The 20909-nt window shown below is 42.8% G+C and overlaps 2 protein-coding genes across 3 annotated transcripts in view; one reads left to right on the forward strand and one right to left on the reverse strand.

Moving 5' to 3' along the window:
- Positions 1–1185: 1185 nt before the first annotated feature.
- On the reverse strand, positions 1186–7458 carry atraid (all-trans retinoic acid-induced differentiation factor). The gene is made up of 7 exons (XM_046299097.1): positions 7302–7458; positions 5921–6063; positions 5529–5597; positions 2979–3050; positions 2647–2768; positions 2368–2468; positions 1186–2128 (listed from the first exon to the last, which is right to left on the reverse strand). Exons 1-7 carry the CDS (start codon positions 7392–7394, stop codon positions 2024–2026), a joined length of 705 nt encoding a protein of 234 aa, XP_046155053.1. The 5' UTR covers positions 7395–7458; the 3' UTR covers positions 1186–2023.
- A 1014-nt stretch (positions 7459–8472) lies between these two features.
- The window catches only part of snx17 (sorting nexin 17), a 97487-nt gene continuing 85050 nt past the window's right edge, over positions 8473–20909 (forward strand). Inside the window, exon 1 of one of the 2 annotated variants that reach the window (XM_046299096.1) lies at positions 8473–9269. In XM_046299096.1, the coding sequence (XP_046155052.1) occupies positions 9210–9269 (60 nt within the window). In that variant the 5' untranslated portion in view covers positions 8473–9209. The remainder of the gene's footprint in view (positions 9270–20909) is intronic. The other variant, XM_046299095.1, reaches the window with a different exon arrangement.

Raw genomic sequence — 20909 nt, forward strand, 5'->3', positions numbered from 1 at the left:
ACACCTTTATTTAACCAGGTAGGCTAGTTGAGAACACCTTTATTTAACCAGGTAGGCTAGTTGAGAACACCTTTATTTAACCAGGTAGGCTAGTTGAGAACACCTTTATTTAACCAGGTAGGCTAGTTGAGAACACCTTTATTTAACCAGGTAGGCTAGTTGAGAACACCTTTATTTAAGCAGGTAGACCAGTTGAGAACAAGTTCTCATTTACAACTGCGACCTGGTCAAGATAAAGCAAAGCAGTTCGACACAAACAACAACACAGAGTTACACATGGAGTAAAACAGTCAATAATACAGTAGAAAAATAAGTCTATATACGATGTGAGCAAATTAGTTGAGATAAGGGAAGTGAAGGCAAAAAAAAGGCCATGGTGGCGAAGTAAATACAATATAGCAAGTAAAACACTGGAATGGTAGATTTGCAGTGGAGGAATGTGCAAGGTAGGTGCAAAGGAGCAAAATAAATACAGTAGGGAAAGAGGTAGTTGTTTGGGCTAAATTATAGGTGGGCTATGTACAGGTGCAGTAATCTGTGAGCTGCTCTGAGAGTTGGTGCTTAAAGCTAGTGAGGGAGATAAGTGTTTCCAGTTTCAGAGATTTTTGTAGTTCGTTCCAGTCATTGGCAGCAGAGAACTGGAAGGAGAGGCGGCCAAAGGAAGAATTGTTTTTGGGAGTGACCAGAGAGATATACCTGCTGGAGCGCGTGCTACAGGTGGGTGCTGCTATGGTTACCAGCGAGATGAGATAAGGAGGGACTTTACCTAGCAGGGTCTTGCAGATGACCTGGAGCCAGTGGGTTTGGCGACGAGTATGAAGCGAGGGCCAGCCAACGAGAGCGTACAGGTCGCAGTGGTGGGTAGTATATGGGGCTTTGGTGACAAAACGAATGGCACTGTGATAGACTACATCCAATTTATCGAGTAGAGTGTTGGAGAATGTCTCCTTTAAAGTCTTTTCTTTAATGTTCCATGATGTTCTATCGCAGAGACGTTTTATTAGAGAGAGAGAGAGAAGTCAACACAACTATTATTCAATGAACTGCTCAATGGCGCAGAGGAAATTGGACAGATTGATTGGTCAGTACATAAGTCACCTGTGTGCCGTTCAGAATGGCTCTTCAGGTCAAGAGACACACACACACACACACACACACGCACACAGCAAATCACTTGAGTCCGTGTATAACATCCGTCTTTAATCCAAGGTAAAAATACAAAAAGGCAACCCATTTCAGTTAATAAACATATTGATCTGTAACATGTACGAACAAGGCAACATTGGTGGTACTGTCTGCAAGCAATGTGTTTTGCTCATGTCTCTCTATAATGTGATTTATCAAATCGATATCTTGTCAGTTTTCCTCCCCCCCCCAAAAAAAACAATGATAATATATTTTGTTGCTATTGCAATTTATATTGACTTATTCACATGCAAAGTAGATGACGATACCTGAGTGTTAGTCTTAGTAAATAAACCATGAATGGAATATACATTAAGTTACAGCTTATGTTGAACATAACACCATGTTGATCGAGATAAATGGCTGCACGCTGTACAACAATTGCAAAATTTGTGGCGATTACACACTGAGCATCAAAAACTATAAGTCTTAAAACATGTCATATGGGCCTAGAGACCATCTCCTCAATCAACAGTCCACTGTCAGCACTATAACATTAACCCCTGAAACCATTTCAATCAACAGTCCACTGTCAGCACTATAACATTAACCCCTGAGACCATTTCAATCAACAGTCCACTGTCAGCATTATAACATTAACCCCTGAGACCATTTCAATCAACAGTCCACTGTCAGCACTATAACATTAACCCCTGAGACCATTTCAATCAACAGTCCACTGTCAGCATTATAACATTAACCCCTGAGACCATTTCAATCAACAGTCCACTGTCAGCACTATGACATTAACCACTGAGCATTTCCCCTGCTATTTCAGGTCAGTACCACTTGAAAATGTCCTAGGACTAGGCCTCAGACCAGGTGCTCGGGTACAACCTCAGACTGATATGGCCTTGCGTCTTTGGGTGACCCATAGCAGGATGGAGACCAGGACCGTGGAGCCCACTAGAGGCCCGAACACCTGGATTATAGGAAACTCTCCCTGCCAACAACACACAGACAACAACGATTTCATTTCGTGCATAGCAGTAATATTTTCTTTTTGAAGGGTTTCATATCACCATAGCAGTTATTTCTTTGGCAGTTCATACTTGCGTTGTCTTCAACAATCAGTGACGGAATATCGATTATTAATGAATAACATATATATATATTTTTTTTTTTGTGATGCAACTTATCGCCATTGTCCCAAAATAATAATAATATTTTGTCGTAACTGACCTCTCGAAGACACTTGTATCCACGGAAGGCATCCGCGCAGCTACATTGAAAGAAGCCCGGACCGTATGGTACACAGAGGGAGTTCTCCGGGCAGTTCAACGCTGTCGAAGCCAAGTTATGGGGAGAGAAGAAGAACATAAGATACTGTATAAACTGTCAGTTAACAGACTGATGCCAGTTCACACTGTATATAGAATCACAGCTAAGGTGGACACCCATTTTTTATAAAAATAAAAAAATAGTTTCCCAGAAAACTGTAATGGTAAGTGACTGACTTACACAAATAACCAGTCTGGTTACAGATGTCTTTCTGTCCCTCACAAAAATGAGTTTCCCCTTTGACCTTCACCTTATCCCATGATGCATTGCCTCCTGGACAGACCAGGTTGGCAGGCAGAATCCTTACAGGTTGAAAGAAGAAAACACTAGTATATTTTGTAGAACCAGAAGAGACTTGCACCAGAGCTACTGGAGTGTGCTCAGTCCCTGAGAGTACAGTACAGGAGAGATTTAGCAATGGTGTTATTGACAAAACATTGATGGAACTGTAAAAAGTGTATTATAAAAAAATTACAGCTCAGTCCTAATAATAATAATTATATTATACTTACAGGTTAGCCAACTGGATAAAGCCTTCAAACAGCGAATCGTCCAGATTTACAATGGGGTTCAGTGAGAGATCTCTGCAAAGTCAAGAGAGAAAACAGAAGTTAACGCAGCACATATTAAACACACTGGTTTAACGCAGCACATATTAACACACTGGTTTAACGCAGCACATATTAACACACTGGTTTAACGCAGCACATATTAACACACTGGTTTAACGCAGCACATATTAACACACTGGTTTAACGCAGCACATAGTGACACACTGGTTTAACACAGCACATATTAACACACTGGTTTAACGCAGCACATAGTGACACACTGGTTTAACGCAGCACATATTAACACACTGGTTTAACGCAGCACATAGTGACACACTGGTTTAACGCAGCACATATTAACACACTGGTTTAACGCAGCACATATTAACACACTGGTTTAATGCAGCACATATTAACACACTGGTTTAACGCAGCACATATTAACACACTGGTTTAACGCAGCACATATTAACACACTGGTTTAACGCAGCACATAGTGACACACTGGTTTAACGCAGCACATAGTGACACACTGGTTTAACGCAGCACATAGTGACACACTGGTTTAACGCAGCACATAGTAACACTGGTTTAACGCAGCACATAGTGACACTGGTTTAACGCAGCACATATTAACACACTGGTTTAACGCAGCACATAGTGACACACTGGTTTAACGCAGCACATATTAACACACTGGTTTAACGCAGCACATATTAACACACTGGTTTAACGCAGCGCATAGTGACACTGGTTTAACGCAGCACATATTAACACACTGGTTTAACGCAGCACATAGTAACACTGGTTTAACGCAGCACATAGTGACACTGGTTTAACGCAGCACATATTAACACACTGGTTTAACGCAGCACATAGTGACACACTGGTTTAACGCAGCACATATTAACACACTGGTTTAACGCAGCACATATTAACACACTGGTTTAACGCAGCGCATAGTGACACTGGTTTAACGCAGCACATATTAACACACTGGTTTAACGCAGCACATAGTGACACACTGGTTTAACGCAGCACATATTAACACACTGGTTTAACGCAGCACATATTAACACACTGGTTTAATGCAGCACATATTAACACACTGGTTTAACGCAGCACATAGTGACACACTGGTTTAATGCAGCACATATTAACACACTGGTTTAACGCAGCACATATTAACACACTGGTTTAACGCAGCACATAGTGACACACTGGTTTAACGCAGCACATAGTGACACACTGGTTTAACACAGCACATAGTGACACTGGTTTAACGCAGCACATATTAACACACTGGTTTAACGCAGCACATATTAACACACTGGTTTAACGCAGCACATAGTGACACACTGGTTTAACGCAGCACATATTAACACACTGGTTTAACGCAGCACATATTAACACACTGGTTTAACGCAGCACATAGTGACACACTGGTTTAACGCAGCACATAGTGACACACTGGTTTAACGCAGCACATATTAACACACTGGTTTAACGCAGCACATATTAACACACTGGTTTAACGCAGCACATATTAACACACTGGTTTAATGCAGCACATAGTGACACACTGGTTTAACGCAGCGCATAGTGACACACTGGTTTAACGCAGCACATATTAACACACTGGTTTAACGCAGCACATATTAACACACTGGTTTAACGCAGCACATATTAACACACTGGTTTAACGCAGCACATAGTGACACACTGGTTTAACGCAGCACATAGTGACACACTGGTTTAACGCAGCACATAGTGACACACTGGTTTAACGCAGCACATATTAACACACTAGTTTAACGCAGCACATAGTAACACTGGTTTAACGCAGCACATATTAACACACTGGTTTAACGCAGCACATAGTGACACACTGGTTTAACGCAGCACATATTAACACACTGGTTTAACGCAGCACATATTGACACACTGGTTTAACGCAGCACATAGTGACACACTGGTTTAACGCAGCACATAGTGACACACTGGTTTAACGCAGCACATAGTAACACTGGTTTAACGCAGCACATAGTGACACTGGTTTAACGCAGCACATATTAACACACTGGTTTAACGCAGCACATAGTGACACACTGGTTTAACGCAGCACATATTAACACACTGGTTTAACGCAGCACATATTAACACACTAGTTTAACGCAGCACATATTAACACACTGGTTTAACGCAGCACATATTAACACACTGGTTTAACGCAGCACATATTAACACACTGGTTTAACGCAGCACATATTAACACACTGGTTTAACGCAGCACATAGTGACACTGGTTTAACGCAGCACATATTAACACACTGGTTTAACACAGCACATATTAACACACTGGTTTAACGCAGCACATATTAACACACTGGTTTAACGCAGCACATATTAACACACTGGTTTAACGCAGCACATAGTGACACACTGGTTTAACGCAGCACATATTAACACACTGGTAATGTAGGTCGATGTGAACAGTCTGTGTTTCCATACATTGTTGTAGCGCTGAATGCATCTTGAAGGTCTTCCACACGGCTCAGGGAACAATTTGATAGGTCCAACCTGAGGGAAACGTAGAGAGTGTGACTAATACATGTTGATAAGGGCACAGACTGTAAAACAAAACAAAACACTATGACAGATACTGGCTACAAGACAAGTCATCAGTTGCTACATTTTCAAAATATATATATATTTTAACTTTATTTATACTGGTTTTTCTTCACTGAGAGAACATCTCTTTTCCAATAGTTGTTGGATGTTACTAAATGTTATTACACACAAAGTATTTGTCCTCTATGAGCAATTCAGTAGGACCGCCAGATTATCAACTGCAAAAGGTTTACAAAACAAATGCTTTTCAAAGCACAAAATCTAATTCCTACCCGATGACGTAGTCCGCATCCCTGATGTTCTCTTTTCTCAGCAGGCAGCAGCGGCCATCAATCAAACCCGCAGACGCGGAACAGAACTGGCTTACGGCAGTGCCGTTCTGGACCGTCCCGTTGCAGAGATGACACAGGCCCACCTGTTGTTGTTGTTGTGGACAACAAATACACAACACGGAGCTATTCACAACGCCTTTATTAACAAGACTGTAGCCTAGCCTAGCAACAATAGCTTTCTACAACAAATGCTTCAGAAAAAAAAATATATTTTACAGGCAACTATTGACCAATACTGTAGCTTCAAGCGACAAAATCAAATTGTAGTTGTCACATACGCTGATTACAATGCAGTGCAATGCTTACTTACAAGCCCTTAACCAACAATGCAGTGCAATCTCAGTGAGTGTGTAGCATGCAGGCCAGCAGAAGACTGTTACAATGTAACAACGCAGTGTAGCCAAGTAGAGTAGCAGTTACAATGTAACAACGCAGTGTAGCCAAGTAGAGTAGCAGCTACAATGTAACAACGCAGTGTAGCCAAGTAGAGTAGCAGTTACAATGTAACAACGCAGTGTAGCCAAGTAGAGTAGCAGTTACAATGTAACAACGCAGTGTAGCCAAGTAGAGTAGCAGTTACAATGTAACAACGCAGTGTAGCCAAGTAGCGTAGCAGTTACAATGTAACAACGCAGTGTAGCCAAGTAGAGTAGCAGTTACAATGTAACAACGCAGTGTAGCCAAGTAGAGTAGCAGCTACAATGTAACAACGCAGTGTAGCCAAGTAGAGTAGCAGTTACAATGTAACAACGCAGTGTAGCCAAGTAGAGTAGCAGTTACAATGTAACAACGCAGTGTAGCCAAGTAGAGTAGCAGTTACAATGTAACAACGCAGTGTAGCCAAGTAGCGTAGCAGTTACAATGTAACAATGCAGTGTAGCCAAGTAGAGTAGCAGTTACAATGTAACAACGCAGTGTAGCCAAGTAGAGTAGCAGTTACAATGTAACAACAGAGTGTAGCCAAGTAGAGTAGCAGTTGCAGTGTAGCCAAGTAGAGTAGCAGTTACAATGTAACAACGCAGTGTAGCCAAGTAGAGTAGCAGTTACAATGTAACAACGCAGTGTAGCCAAGTAGAGTAGCAGTTGCAGTGTAGCCAAGTAGAGTAGCAGTTACAATGTAACAACGCAGTGTAGCAGCATAATTACAATGTAACACATCAGAGTGTATAAACAACGTAACAACTCTACTCTGAGTATAGAAGCAGTTACAATGTAACAACAACAACAACAACGAGTGTAGCCTAGCATCAGCAGTAACAATTTAACGGATCTGATATGACACCGAACAGCATTGCCTATAGACCTAAAGCAGACCCTTTACCTGTAACTCAGTCAGTTGATAACCACCAGAGAAACATAAATGAATGCACAACAAGACCACTGCTGCATTCTGCTGGCTGTGTCCAGCGGTCATTTTCGACGGCGCAAGTCACATGACCGGAACGTATAGGCATGTGACTGTAAACGAGTGAATCACGGCCGCGTCCCCGTTTGTACTCGTATCCTTGCCTCGTTTCCTTTTCACTCTTGATTAGTCCTCGATTTGAATAGATTAAAAAAACACTATGGTAGAGTGATATAGTAAATGCCGTTCAGAAAGATCGTATATTTTTCCTTATAGATCTATTCCTCTTTCTGTTCACATTAATAATCATTAAGAGACAGAGAATATTAAAGGAAACCAGAAGTGTTTGAACGCAGACAGTGCATCGTGACCGTACAATTTGCGCAACATTTTTTGCATACCTAAAATGCAGCCTATAGATTGAAGATTTTGTATCTAACCTTTATCTAACTAGGCAAGTCAGTTAAGAACAAATTCTTATTTAAAATGACGGCCTGCCGGGGAACAGTGGGTTAAACTGCCTTGTTCAGGGGCAGAACGACAGATTGTTACCTTGTCAGCCCGGGGATTCAAAACAGCACTCCTTTGGTTACTGGCCCAAACGCTATTACCACGAGACTACCTGCAGCCCCATGCATCTCAAAGAGAGAGCCTATTAGACTGTAGTAGTCTATTATAATATGATAATATGTGGTATTATTAATTGCCTACATTTATTTGTTGCCTGCCTTTCAAGACAAAATAAATATGCACAGGTTTACATGGCCAAAATAACACATTTTGGAAGTAAAACAAACAATTTACAATTTTTATAATGCTGTTATTAAGAAAAACATTTCAATTGGTTTTGGAAGTTGTCTGGACTGCTCAAATGCACGGTCATCTGACCATCCCGACTCTCAGGAAAGCACCATCACAGAACAGGGGTCAGAATACAAGAGGAGATCATTTACCTAAGGATTGTTTTTGTTGCATGCTGTTAGTAAATATCACATATTTTATGTATGTGTGGCCTAAACCCCAAAATAAGTTAGTCATTTTTTTACGTGAATTAATTTAAAAGTAGGAATACAATTGTTTTTCAATGTTTGAAATAAATGTGGTCCCCTCTCTCAGAAATGGTTTGGACCGGAGTACTGTTGCAACGCTTCTTAATGATCTACTTGATGCCCATTAGATACATTATTGCTGGACGGCTACAATGCATCCAGTTTTCGTGGATTAGTATCAAGTCTGTTTTCTCGAACCGTCTGCTCACCAAAGTAACCTATTTGGGAGAACTTCAAGACACAGAAAGCGTTACAAAAAAATATATAGACTACAAGACATCTGTGCTTGTTTTCTCTCTCTCGGTCGTTTGTACCATTTAGGGCAGTGACCGGGGGTTTGCAGGAGCAAACTGCGTCTTTTCATCCGAAAGTTCTAATGATTACGCAAGTGAAGGGAATTGTCGGCACGAATTGGACAACGGATTGCTGTAACAGGGCCAACGGTGACTGTTTTTTTTTACCTCTACACACAGAGTCGACGAATAAGTTGAATTGTACTGCCAACAATAAAGGTGGAATTACCTAAATCTGCAACATGGCTGCTAGTGGGAAAAGTTTAGAGTACTGACGTGGGAGAAGTTTTATACTAATCCAGTACAGTACAGCAGGAATTGTTGTATAAAGTAAATATTTTTTCCCCCTTCGTCGCCTCGGTTTGAACAACGCACATAAACACTGGGTTGCCCGAGTAAGAGCGGATGAGTGCAAGACTACTTTCTTCTTCAAATGATTGTAGTCATCACCAAGCAATCGCGTCGACTTTATCTTCAAAACATTTTTCTTCTTCATCTTAAATAGTGCATCTCTCGCCCAGTGTGGCCATCTGAAATCTAAAATGCATTTCTCCATTCCCGAAACGGAGGTTCGTTCGGGAGAAAATGGATCAACTTATGTGGTGAGTTCCAGAACTGATTTCGTTTGTCTGTTTTACGACGTACAGTTATTTTACTGCAGATTCCTTAGAATGTGAAATCACAGGAGGTTGGTGGCACCTTAATTGGGGAGGACTGGCTCGTGTTAATGGCAGGAGCGGAATGGGTGGAATGGTTTGTCCCAGAGGTCTACCCCATTCATACAGCTAAGCCAATTGATGATAGTGTCTTCTGACTGGGGGAGTTTTAAGTGCCGGATGCTTTCTCTAAACATTAGCATGTAACGTTAATGCTTGACATACTCCTTTTTGGAAACGTAAGAAATCATTTTTAAAAAACAAAGCAAGAAATCATTTTTAAAAAACCTAAAGGGGAAATTCCTACACGTTTTTTTATAGGGTTAGTGTTCCCACACGGCCATATGTCCATGCTACAGAGCTTGTTTACAGAAGACAGACTGCATACAGAGGCCACCACCTGTGCTATTAGCTATCTAGCATGCTCTGAAAACCTGCCAGTTAACTGGGGAGGAAGTGTAGTTGGTAAACTGGAGGCTCACACAGCTTGTGGATCTGTGCAACGCTGCTACATTAAGTGTGTAATAATATGTATATATAGATATGTGTGTATTTTGGTTGAAAGATTCTTTCTCACTGACATGAAAGATAAGAAAGCAATGATTATTGATGTTTTCTAAACGTTAAAACACAGCATTGGAATTGTAGTTTTACATGGAGCCAAATGTAGGAGAATGGAATGGCTGAAAACCCTACTTATGGAGAATACAACACAGGTCTGAAGCCCACCAAGCGGCTGCCCCGGGGTCTGAAGCCCACCAAGCGGCTGCCCGGGGTCTGAAGCCCACCAAGCGGCTGCCCTGGGGTCTGAAGCCCACCAAGCAGCTGCCCTGGTGTCTGAAGCCCACCAAGCGGCTGCCCCGGGGTCTGAAGCCCACCAAGCTGCTGCCCCGGGGTCTGAAGCCCACCAAGCTGTTGCCCCGGGGTCTGAAGCCCACCAGCGGTTTCTGTCTTCTGTATGTTTCATAAACATTGCCTTGTGCCTTGAAATTAAATTAAATTAGCTCAAAGGCCAGCAGATGGCGATATTGTGTCCTCATCTTACCGTCCAAAGGCATTGTATTGTCGGTTGCATACAATCGTATCCCCCGTGGACCGGTTCGTACCCAAAACATTCTCCATTCAGCCTGCAGAGGTGTCAATTTTATGGGGAGAAGGTGGGGAAAATATGCCTACTTTATCAATGAAATAATTTCCCACAACCATGCTAGAGTGGATAATGCCTTGGAATGCTATTCCCAGATGTTGTGTATCGTGTTCAGCCAATCAGGTTGCAGCAGTCTGCATGGCTGAAAGCAGAGCGCTACATCGGGAAGTAGCATTAGCCACTCTAGCATTTTGTTGGAAAATTGTGTTCCGTAAAGAAATTACTTAGACAAGGCTGAATTTTAAAAAACAAACAATTTATCTATCAATCTATACTGTGTTTTTATTTTTTTCAATTATATAAGTTATATATTGGAAAGACACAAATACAATTTACATTCATATTCTTTTATATGTATGTATGTACCTTTGCTCGACTTATTTTCTGCTGTGCCGTTGTTGGCTGATTGGAAGCCTTCCCCTTTGAAGTGAAGGGGGGAAATTGATGGCATAATGTAGCTTCACCTTTTTAACAATCAACGACCTGGCAACCCCATCACCTTTTTAACAATCAACGACCTGGCAACCCCATCACCTTTTTAACAATCAACGGCACCTGGCAACCCCATCACCTTTTTAACAACAATGACTGGCAACCCCATCACAACAATCAATTTTTTTTAACAATCAACGACCTGGCAACCCCATCACCTTTTTAACAATCAATGACCTGGCAACCCCATCACCTTTTTAACAATCAACGACCTGGCAACCCCACCACCTTTTTAACAATCAACGACAACCTGGCAACCCCACCACCTTTTTAACAATCAACGACCTGGCAACCCCATCACCTTTTTAACAATCAACGACCTGGCAACCCCATCACCTTTTTAACAACCTGGCAACCCCACCACCTTTTTAACAATCAACGACCTGACAACCCCATCACCTTTTTAACAATCAACGACCTGGCAACCCCATCACCTTTTTCAACAACCTCACCTTTTTTAACAACCTGGCAACCCCACCACCTTTTTCAACAATCACCTTTTTAACAATCAACGACCTGGCAACCCCATCACCTTTTTAACAATCAACCCCACCACCTTTTTAACAATCAACGACCTGGCAACCCCATCACCTTTTTAACAATCAACGACCTGGCAACCCCATCACCTTTTTAACAATCAACGACCTGGCAACCCCATCAGTTGAGACTTCAGGTCTGTTTTGAAATCCTCTGCCTGAAAGTGCTGGCTACAAACATGGACATTTCAGATATTTTTCCACTAGAGTATTCGCAGCATCTTTATTGCCGCCTAGCCACTGTCGGCTCCGAGGATAATCGCCGGCAGGTAACTGGTTGCCCCAGCAGGCTGTGCTTGCTTGTAGTTTTCATATCCAGGTACTGGGCACCACACCATGAGTAACTTTACAGAACAATGAAGTTATTCGCACGCAGCGTCATCTTGATATGTCTGTAACGGTTCAACATTCACCTTCTGCCACTATTTCTGTCAAGCCGTCCACACATACAGTTTGACACATACATTTAGATGAAGCCTAAATGTACGCACCGCCCACACAGAACGCACTGCGGCTGCCTCCGCAGCGCAAATGCTGCAAGGCAAACGCAGCGTTTTTCATTGGAAATGAATGTATTTCTGGTGTACCTAAATGCAATGACGCTGTCGAGTATGATCGAAGCGTAAGAAAATGTTCCCTCAAGGTTATCAGCAAAGTCGGTGCTAGTAGGAAAATACACAGTCACTGTCTCCGATGTAGCCTGAAGCAAAAACGTCTGTCTGTTGACAGCTGAGGGAACGGAGCAACACTGGAGTAAAGATTGATGACCTATAAAGGTCATTAAAGGTCTCCAGCTGCTGATGAGGCATGGACAGCCCGGTTTCAACCATTAACCATGAGTGAGTAGTGTAGCGGAGAGCGAGAGAGAGCAAAGTACCAAGGGGTAACACTAACTTTCGCTAAGGAAACGCACCAACTTACAGTTCTTACCAGCATCTCGAGGAAAGGAAGTCTTATTTTTATTTAAGAATGGGTACTTTTTCAACAACTGTGTGTTTTGAGTGGAGGGGGTGTAGAGAACAGCAGATGGGGGGAGGGGGGTAAAGGAGTCTGTCTTTGTCTTACTGTAACTGTTTCCTTGTAGAGAGGCCTATCTGTAGTCTGACTACAGTGAGTTTTGTGTCACTGTGACACAGACTTTAGTGTGTTCAATGAGGCAACAGAAATAGACTGGGTTGAGTCCCCAATGTCCTGGGGCTGAGTCCCCAATGTCCTGGGGCTGAGTCCCCAATGTCCTGGGGCTGAGTCCCCAATGTCCTGGGGCTGAGTCCCCAATTGCACCCTATTCTCTTTTATAGTGCACTACCCTTGTTGACCAGGGCCCATAGGGCTCCAGATTTTTATACATGTAGTAACACTGTAGGGAATAGGGTGCTTATGGGCCCTGGTCTAAAGTGGTGAACTATAAAGGGGAAAAAGGTACCATTGGGGACACATCTCAGTCCACTATACATTCAATGAACTATTGATGCACTTCCAAAACACATACTGTGCCACTTTTCTACATTTTGAAAGTTTTTTAAATCTCGAACTTGATTCTCGAACTTGATTAGCTGACATGTAAAACATTTTGTGACTGTATCAACAGTGGACGAATGAAACAAACACTAAAAATACATTTGTAAAAATAAAAAAAATCCCTTTTAATACTGAGGGATTGTCTGTGTACTTTGGAACCAGCGTCCGCACCACACATAACACAGCACAGTACAGGGGCTTTAGGAAAACAAAGACTGCTTAGGAAAACAAAGACTGCATTTTTAAATGGCGGAATTCCTTTGTGAGCAAAAACCATTCTTTCTTTGACAGTTGTCACTTCCTGTGGTTTTGGGACGGGCAACAGTTTCCCTGTGTAGTTATATGGTCTCTACTGAACTATGGTTAAACTTTGGAAAGTTTTCAGACCCCTTCATTTTTTTCACACATTTTGTTACGTTTACAGCCTTAGTCTCAATTTATTAAATATATATATTTTTCCCCTAACAATCTACACCCATTATCCCATAATGACCAAGCCAAAACACGGGACCACCCATACGTAGAATGTATGCACACATGACTGTAAGTCGCTTTGGATAAAAACGTCTGCTAAATGGCATATATTATTATTACTATAAAACAGTTGATTTTTACATTTTTTTAAATGTATAATAATTTTTTTTTTAAACATAGGTATTTGGAGTGAAAGTCCACCTGATGTTTCTACAACTTGATTGGACATGATTTGGAAATGCACACACCTGTCTGTATAAGCTCCCACAGTTGACAGTGCATGTCAGAGCAAAAACCAAGCAATGAGGTCGAAGGAATTGTCCGTAGAGTGGCCAGACAGAAGCCACTCCTCAGCAAAAGGCCCATAACAGCCCGCTTGGAGTTTGCCAAAATGCACCTAAAGACTCTCAGACCATGAGAAACAAGATTCTCTGGTCTGATGAAACCAAGATTGAACTCTTTGGCCTGAAAACCAAGGGTACTGTCTGGAGCAAACCAGGCACCATCCCTACGGTGAAGCATGGTGGTGGCAGCATCATACTGTGGGGATGTTTTTCAGCAGCAGGGACTGGGAGACTAGTCAGGATTGAGGGAAAGATGAACAGAGCAAAGTACAGCGAGATCCATGATGAAAACCTGCTCCAGAGCTCTCAGTACCTCTGACTGGGGTGAAGGTTCACCTTCTAACAGGACAACAACGCTAAGCACACAGCCGAGACAACGCAGGAGTGGGCTTCGGGACAAGTCTCTGAATGTCCTTCAAGCCAGAGCCCGAACTTGAACCTGATCGAACATCCCTGGAGACGCCTGAAAATATCTGTTCAGCGACGCTTCTCATCACCAGACAGAGCTTGAGAGTGAAGAAGAATGGGAGAAACCCTCCAAATACAGGTGTTCCTTGCTTGTAGCGCCAAGAAGACTCTGCCGTAGTCACTGCTAAAGGCGTTTCAAAAAAGTACAGAGTCAAGGGTCTGAATACCTATGTAAATGTTATAGTTTTTTTTGTGTTTTTTTACTGAAATATCTAAACATCTTTTCACTTCGTCATTATGGGGTATTGTGTGTAGATTGAGGTGGGGGACGACGACGATGTAATCAATTTTTAGAATAAGGCTGTAACGGTAGCAAAGTGGAAAAAGTCCAGGGGTCTGAATACTTTCCTGTATTTTTCCCTGTATATCTATACTGAGCAGCGTGGAAAGGAGACTGTGTGTGGTTTAGCAAGCCAATGCTAACTAGCATTAGCGCATTGACTGAAAGTCTATAGGCGTCTGCTATATAAGCATGCTAAAATTAGCCAATGAAGATTTTCATTTCTCTTAGCAACCTACTGCTTCAACCCAACTCTCCTTGAATAGCCCAACAGGTTGCAGCTCTCTGAGAGGTCTACCTTTATGGTGCAATTCTCATAAACCCAACATATATATCTATCTATATGTATATGTATGTGTGTGTATATATGTGTGTGTGTATATGTATATGTGTGTGTGTATATGTATATGTGTGTGTATATGTATATATGTGTGTGTATATGTGTGTGTGTGTGTGTGTGTGTGGAAAGGAGACTGTGTGTGTGAACTGTAATTGATAGTGTGTTTGGAAAGGAGACTGTGTGTGTGAACTGTAATTGATAGTGTGTGTGTGTGTGTGTGGGTGGAAAGGAGACTGTGTGTGTGAACTGTAATTGATAGTGTGTGTGGAAAGGAGACTGTGTGTGTGAACTGTAATTGATAGTGTGTGTGTGTGTGGAAAGGAGACTGTGTGTGTGAACTGTAATTGATTTTGTGTGTGTGTGTGTGTGTGTGTGTGTGTGTGTGTTTGTTTAGTTGATGTCAGATAGAAACATGTCTTTTAGAAAATGCTTTGATATCTGTTGGGTATCTGTTGGGTATACTTACTGTGAGGTTCCAGTGTGTTTTATGTAGATAAATGCCTTGTCCTCCCCCCATGTGCCTTCCTCCTTTACACATATATATCACATTCCAATGTGAATTACCTAGTAATATCCTCTTTTTTTTGAGCCAGGATATAGGCTAGTTCAGGAAAACACATTCTGAGAACGACTAGTTTCCATGCTTGTGACCTTGTTCCCGAAAAGCATAAAGTGAACTGGGTGTGGACTTCAATGTGTTTGTTACTGGCCACAATAACATCGCATGTGCTGAATAACTTTTTGAAGACTGCAATTCCTACGAACCTCTAGTTCTGGACCTGTCTTGGTCCATATTGGTGGGGGGGGGTTGCTTAATGTCCAGACCTCAATTTCATACTATTTACGCCATTAGAAATAATAACACAACAGGATTTTGACACCCACCATCTCCGACTGTTCTGAAATGATTTCTGTCGTTAGAAACGGGAGAAGAGAAACATTCCTGAAACATTTATTTGTTGAAAGATAATTTGAACTCTGAGAATTTTAAAGATAGCCAATATGTGTGCAATCAGTTATTTTACTTTTTACTTTTTTTTAAACGTTTTAAATATTCAATAAATTATACCCAACATCCGACTTGACCAAAATCTCTGGTTAACAATAATTTATAATTTATAAATAGTAAAAAAACACTGACAGACTCCCACCACCACACCCCATCAACCCCCAATGGCCAGTAAAGAGAATCAGTTCTGTGTTTGACAAGTAGTATGAAGCTGCGGCTTTGAGTATTGTTCATTCATACGATGTAATGTATTCACAGTGAATTTGGTAATAGGTCGTCCCCCCCCCCCCCCCCGTTCAGAGAAAATAGCCATAGAGTGGTGAGGAGGTGAAGTCTACCATATATACAGTGGGGCAAAAGAGTATTTAGTCAGCCACCAATTGTGCAAGTTCTCCCACTTAAAAAGATGAGAGAGGCCTGTAATTTTCATCATAGCTACACTTCAACTATGACAGAGAAAATGACAAAAAAAAAATCCAGAAAATCACATTGTAGGATTTTGAATGAATTGATTTGCAAATTATGGTGGAAAATAAGTATTTGGTCACCTACAAACAAGCTAGATTTCTGGCTCTCACAGACCTGTAACTTCTTCTTTGAGGCTCATCTGTCCTCCACTCGTTACCTGTATTAATGGCACCTGTTTGAACTTGTTATCAGTATAAAAGACACCTGTCCACAACCTCAAACAGTCACACTCCAAACTCCACTATGGCCAAGACCAAAGAGCTGTCAAAGGACACCAGAAACAAAATTGTAGACCTACACCAGGCTGTGAAGACTGAATCTGCAATAGGTAAGCAGCTTGGTTTGAAGAAATCAACTATGGGAGCAATTATTAGGAAATGGAAGACATACAAGACCACTGATAATCTCCCTCGATCTGGGGCTCCACGCAAGATCTCACCCCGTGGGGTCAAAATGATCACAAGAACTGTGAGCAAAAATTGGGAGAATGTTTGGAGATTTAAAAAATATATAACTTTTTGGTAAAAACTCAACTCGTTGTGTTTGGAGGACAAAGAATGCTGAGTTGCATCCAAAGAACACCATACCTACTGTGAAGCATGGGGTGGAAACATCATGCTTTGGGGCTGTTTTTCTGCAAAGGGACCAGGACGACTGATCCGTGTAAAGGAAAGAATGAATGGGGCCATGTATCGTGAGATTTTGAGTGAAAACCTCCTTCCATCAGCAATGGCATTGAAGATGAAACGTGGCTGGGTCTTTCAGCATGACAATGATCCCAAACACACCGCCCGGGCAACGAAGGAGTGGCTTCGTAAGAAGCATTTCAAGGTCCTGGAGTGGCCTAGCCAGTCTCAGATCTCAACCCCATAGAAAATCTTTGGAGGGAGTTGAATGTCCGTGTTGCCCAGCAACAGCCCCAAAACATCACTGCTCTGGAGGAGATCTGCATGGAGGAATGGGCCAAAATACCAGCAACAGTGTGTGAAAACCTTGTGAAGACTTACAGAAAACGTTTGACCTCTGTCATTGCCAACAAAGGGTATATAACAAATTATTGAGCAACCTGTTAGGCTATTCAAGGAGAGTTGGGTTGAAGCAGTAGGTTACTAAGAGAAATGAAAATCTTCATTGGCTAATTGTAGCATGCTATATAGCAGACGCCTATAGACTTTCAGTCAATGCGCTAATACTAGTTAGCATTAGCTTGCTAAACCTGCATTGCAGACGAGGCACACAAATCCTATCCGCTAGTTCATCTGACTCATGTGAAGTAGATTTAAGTGCTTCGTTGCCTAAATCCTGAAGTATCCCATTTTTTTTAAAGGGAAGGTTTTGCATTACATTAAATCAACTCCTGTATCCACATATTTACCAAGTGACCTAGTTCTCCTTGTTATACATACATACTTGTTATACATGTCATGGTTTTTTCTTGGCGGTGTCATAAATGGCATCCTGTCCCCTTTTTTTTAATAGTGCACTGCTTTTAACCAAAACCCTATGGGCCTCTGGTCAAACACAAGGGCACTACATAGGGAATAGGGTGCCATTTGGGGCACACTTTGTCTTGTCATGCTTCCTGCATGGACATTTTTAGTTCTGCCTACATGTGCATGTTTTTACTATTCTTTTATTCTACAGTATGCTTCTGTGTTTTTAGATGGGTAAGTTCCAGTTGACCAACTGTAGCCTGGTGAAAACAACCACCAGCCTCATTAGACAGGTTTTTAAAATGTTTCTATACATGACATGGCATCTTGTTGACTGTAACTAGTCATGCTAGTGAGTGAACAGACTGGCAGATAAACAGACGGAATCTTGTGGTAATTAGTTTGCAGGCTATAGTCTAGTTTGCAGGCTACAGTCTAGTTTGCAGGCTACAGTCTAGTTTGCAGGCTACAGTCTAGTTTGCAGGCTACAGTCTAGTTTGCAGGCTACAGTCTAGTTTGCAGGCTACAGTCTAGTTTGCAGGCTAGTCTAGTTTGCAGGCTACATTCTAGTTTGCTACAGTCTAGTTTGCAGCTATAGTCTAGTTTGCAGGCTACAGTCTAGTTTGCAGGCTACAGTCTAGTTTGCAGGCTGTCTAAGGCTACAGTCTAGTTTGCAGGCTACAGTCTAGTTTGCAGGCTAGTCTTTTGCAGGCTACAGTCTAGTTTGCAGGCTACAGTCTAGTTTGCAGGCTACAGTCTAGTTTGCAGGCTACAGTCTAGTTTGCAGGCTACAGTCTAGTTTGCAGGCTATAGTCTAGTTTGCAGGCTATAGTCTAGTTTGCAGGCTACAGTCTAGTTTGCAGGCTACAGTCTAGTTTGCAGGCTATAGTCTAGTTTGCAGGCTATAGTCTAGTTTGCAGGCTATAGTCTAGTTTGCAGGCTATAGTCTAGTTTGCAGGCTACAGTCTAGTTTGCAGGCTATAGTCTAGTTTGCAGTACTCTAGTTTGCAGGCTACAGTTTGCTAGTCTTTTGCAGGCTACAGTCTAGTTTGCAGGCTACAGTCTAGTTTGCAGGCTATAGTCTAGTTTGCAGGCTACAGTCTAGTTTGCAGGCTACAGTCTAGTTTGCAGGCTATAGTCTAGTTTGCAGGCTGCAGGCTATAGTCTAGTTTGCAGGCTACAGTCTAGTTTGCAGGCTATAGTCTAGTTTGCAGGCTACAGTCTAGTTTGCAGGCTACAGTCTAGTTTGCAGGCTACAGTCTAGTTTGCAGGCTACAGTCTATTTGCAGGCTACAGTCTAGTTTGCAGGCTATAGTCTAGTTTGCAGGCTACAGTCTAGTTTGGCTACAGTCTAGTTTGCAGGCTACAGTCTAGTTTGCAGGCTACAGTCTAGTTTGCAGGCTATAGTCTAGTTTGCAGGCTACAGTCTAGTTTGCAGGCTACAGTCTAGTTTGCAGGCTACAGTCTAGTTTGCAGGCTACAGTCTAGTTTGCAGGCTACAGTCTAGTTTGCAGGCTACAGTCTAGTTTGCAGGCTACAGTCTAGTTTGCAGGCTATAGTCTAGTTTGCAGGCTACAGTCTAGTTTGCAGGCTACAGTCTAGTTTGCAGGCTACAGTCTAGTTTGCAGGCTACAGTCTAGTTTGCAGGCTACAGTCTAGTTTGCAGGCTACAGTCTAGTTTGCAGGCTACAGTCTAGTTTGCAGGCTACAGTCTAGTTTGCAGGCTATAGTTTATAATTTAGTCTAGTTTACAGTCTATAGTGTCGTTTATAGTTTTGTCTGCTCCTCAACACACACTGCTCCTCAACACACACTGCTCCTCAACACAAACACTGCTCCTCAACACACACACTGCTCCTCAACACACACTGCTCCTCAACACACACTGCTCCTCAACACACACACTGCTCCTCAACACACACACTGCTCCTCAACACACACACTGCTCCTCAACACACACACTGCTCCTCCACACACACACTGCTCCTCCACACACACTGCTCCTCAACACACACTGCTCCTCAACACACACTGCTCCTCAACACACACTGCTCCTCAACACACACTGCTCCTCAACACACACATTGCTCCTCAACACACACACTGCTCCTCAACACACACTGCTCCTCAACACACACTGCTCCTCAACACACACACTGCTCCTCAACACACACACTGCTCCTCAACACACACACTGCTCCTCAACACACACACTGCTCCTCCACACACACTGCTCCTCAACACACACGCTGCTCCTCAACACACACTGCTCCTCCACACACACTGCTCCTCCAACACACTGCTCCTCACTGCTCCTCAACACACACGCTGCTCCTCCACTGCTCCTCCAAACACACTGCTCCTCCACACACACACTGCTCCTCCACACACTGCTCCTCACACACACTGCTCCTCCACACACACACTGCTCCTCCACACACACACTGCTCCTCCACACACACACTGCTCCTCCACACACACACTGCTCCTCAACACACACGCTGCTCCTCCACACACACACTGCTCCTCCACACACACTGCTCCTCCACACACACACTGCTCCTCAACACACACACTGCTCCTCAACAACACACACACTGCTCCTCCACACACACACTGCTCCTCCACACACACTGCTCCTCAACACACACTGCTCCTCAACACACACTGCTCCTCAACACACACTGCTCCTCAACACACACACTGCTCCTCAACACACACACTGCTCCTCCACACACACTGCTCCTCAACACACACTGCTCCTCAACACACACTGCTCCTCAACACACACACTGCTCCTCAACACACACACTGCTCCTCCACACACACACTGCTCCTCAACCTCAACACACACGCTGCTCCTCAACACACACTGCTCCTCCAACACACACTGCTCCTCAACACACACACTGCTCCTCAACACACACACTGCTCCTCAACACACACACTGCTCCTCCACACACACTGCTCCTCAACACACACTGCAACACACACACTGCTCCTCAACACACACACTGCTCCTCCACACACACACTGCTCCTCAACACACACTGCTCCTCAACACACACACTGCTCCT

This window comes from Oncorhynchus gorbuscha, linkage group LG14 (assembly GCF_021184085.1).
Source record: "Oncorhynchus gorbuscha isolate QuinsamMale2020 ecotype Even-year linkage group LG14, OgorEven_v1.0, whole genome shotgun sequence".
Taxonomy (NCBI): Eukaryota; Metazoa; Chordata; class Actinopteri; order Salmoniformes; family Salmonidae; genus Oncorhynchus; species Oncorhynchus gorbuscha.

Coding starts and splice junctions, on each gene's coding strand:
- atraid (XM_046299097.1), bottom strand. CDS start 7,394: ATGACCGCTGGACACAGCCAGCAGAATGCAGCAGTGGTCTTGTTGTGC. Junction 6,064..7,301: donor ATCAACTGACTGAGTTACAG/GTAAAGGGTCTG, acceptor CAACAACAACAG/GTGGGCCTGTGTCATCTCTG. Junction 2,469..2,646: donor TAACCAGACTGGTTATTTGT/GTAAGTCAGTCA, acceptor TGGCTTCGACAG/CGTTGAACTGCCCGGAGAAC.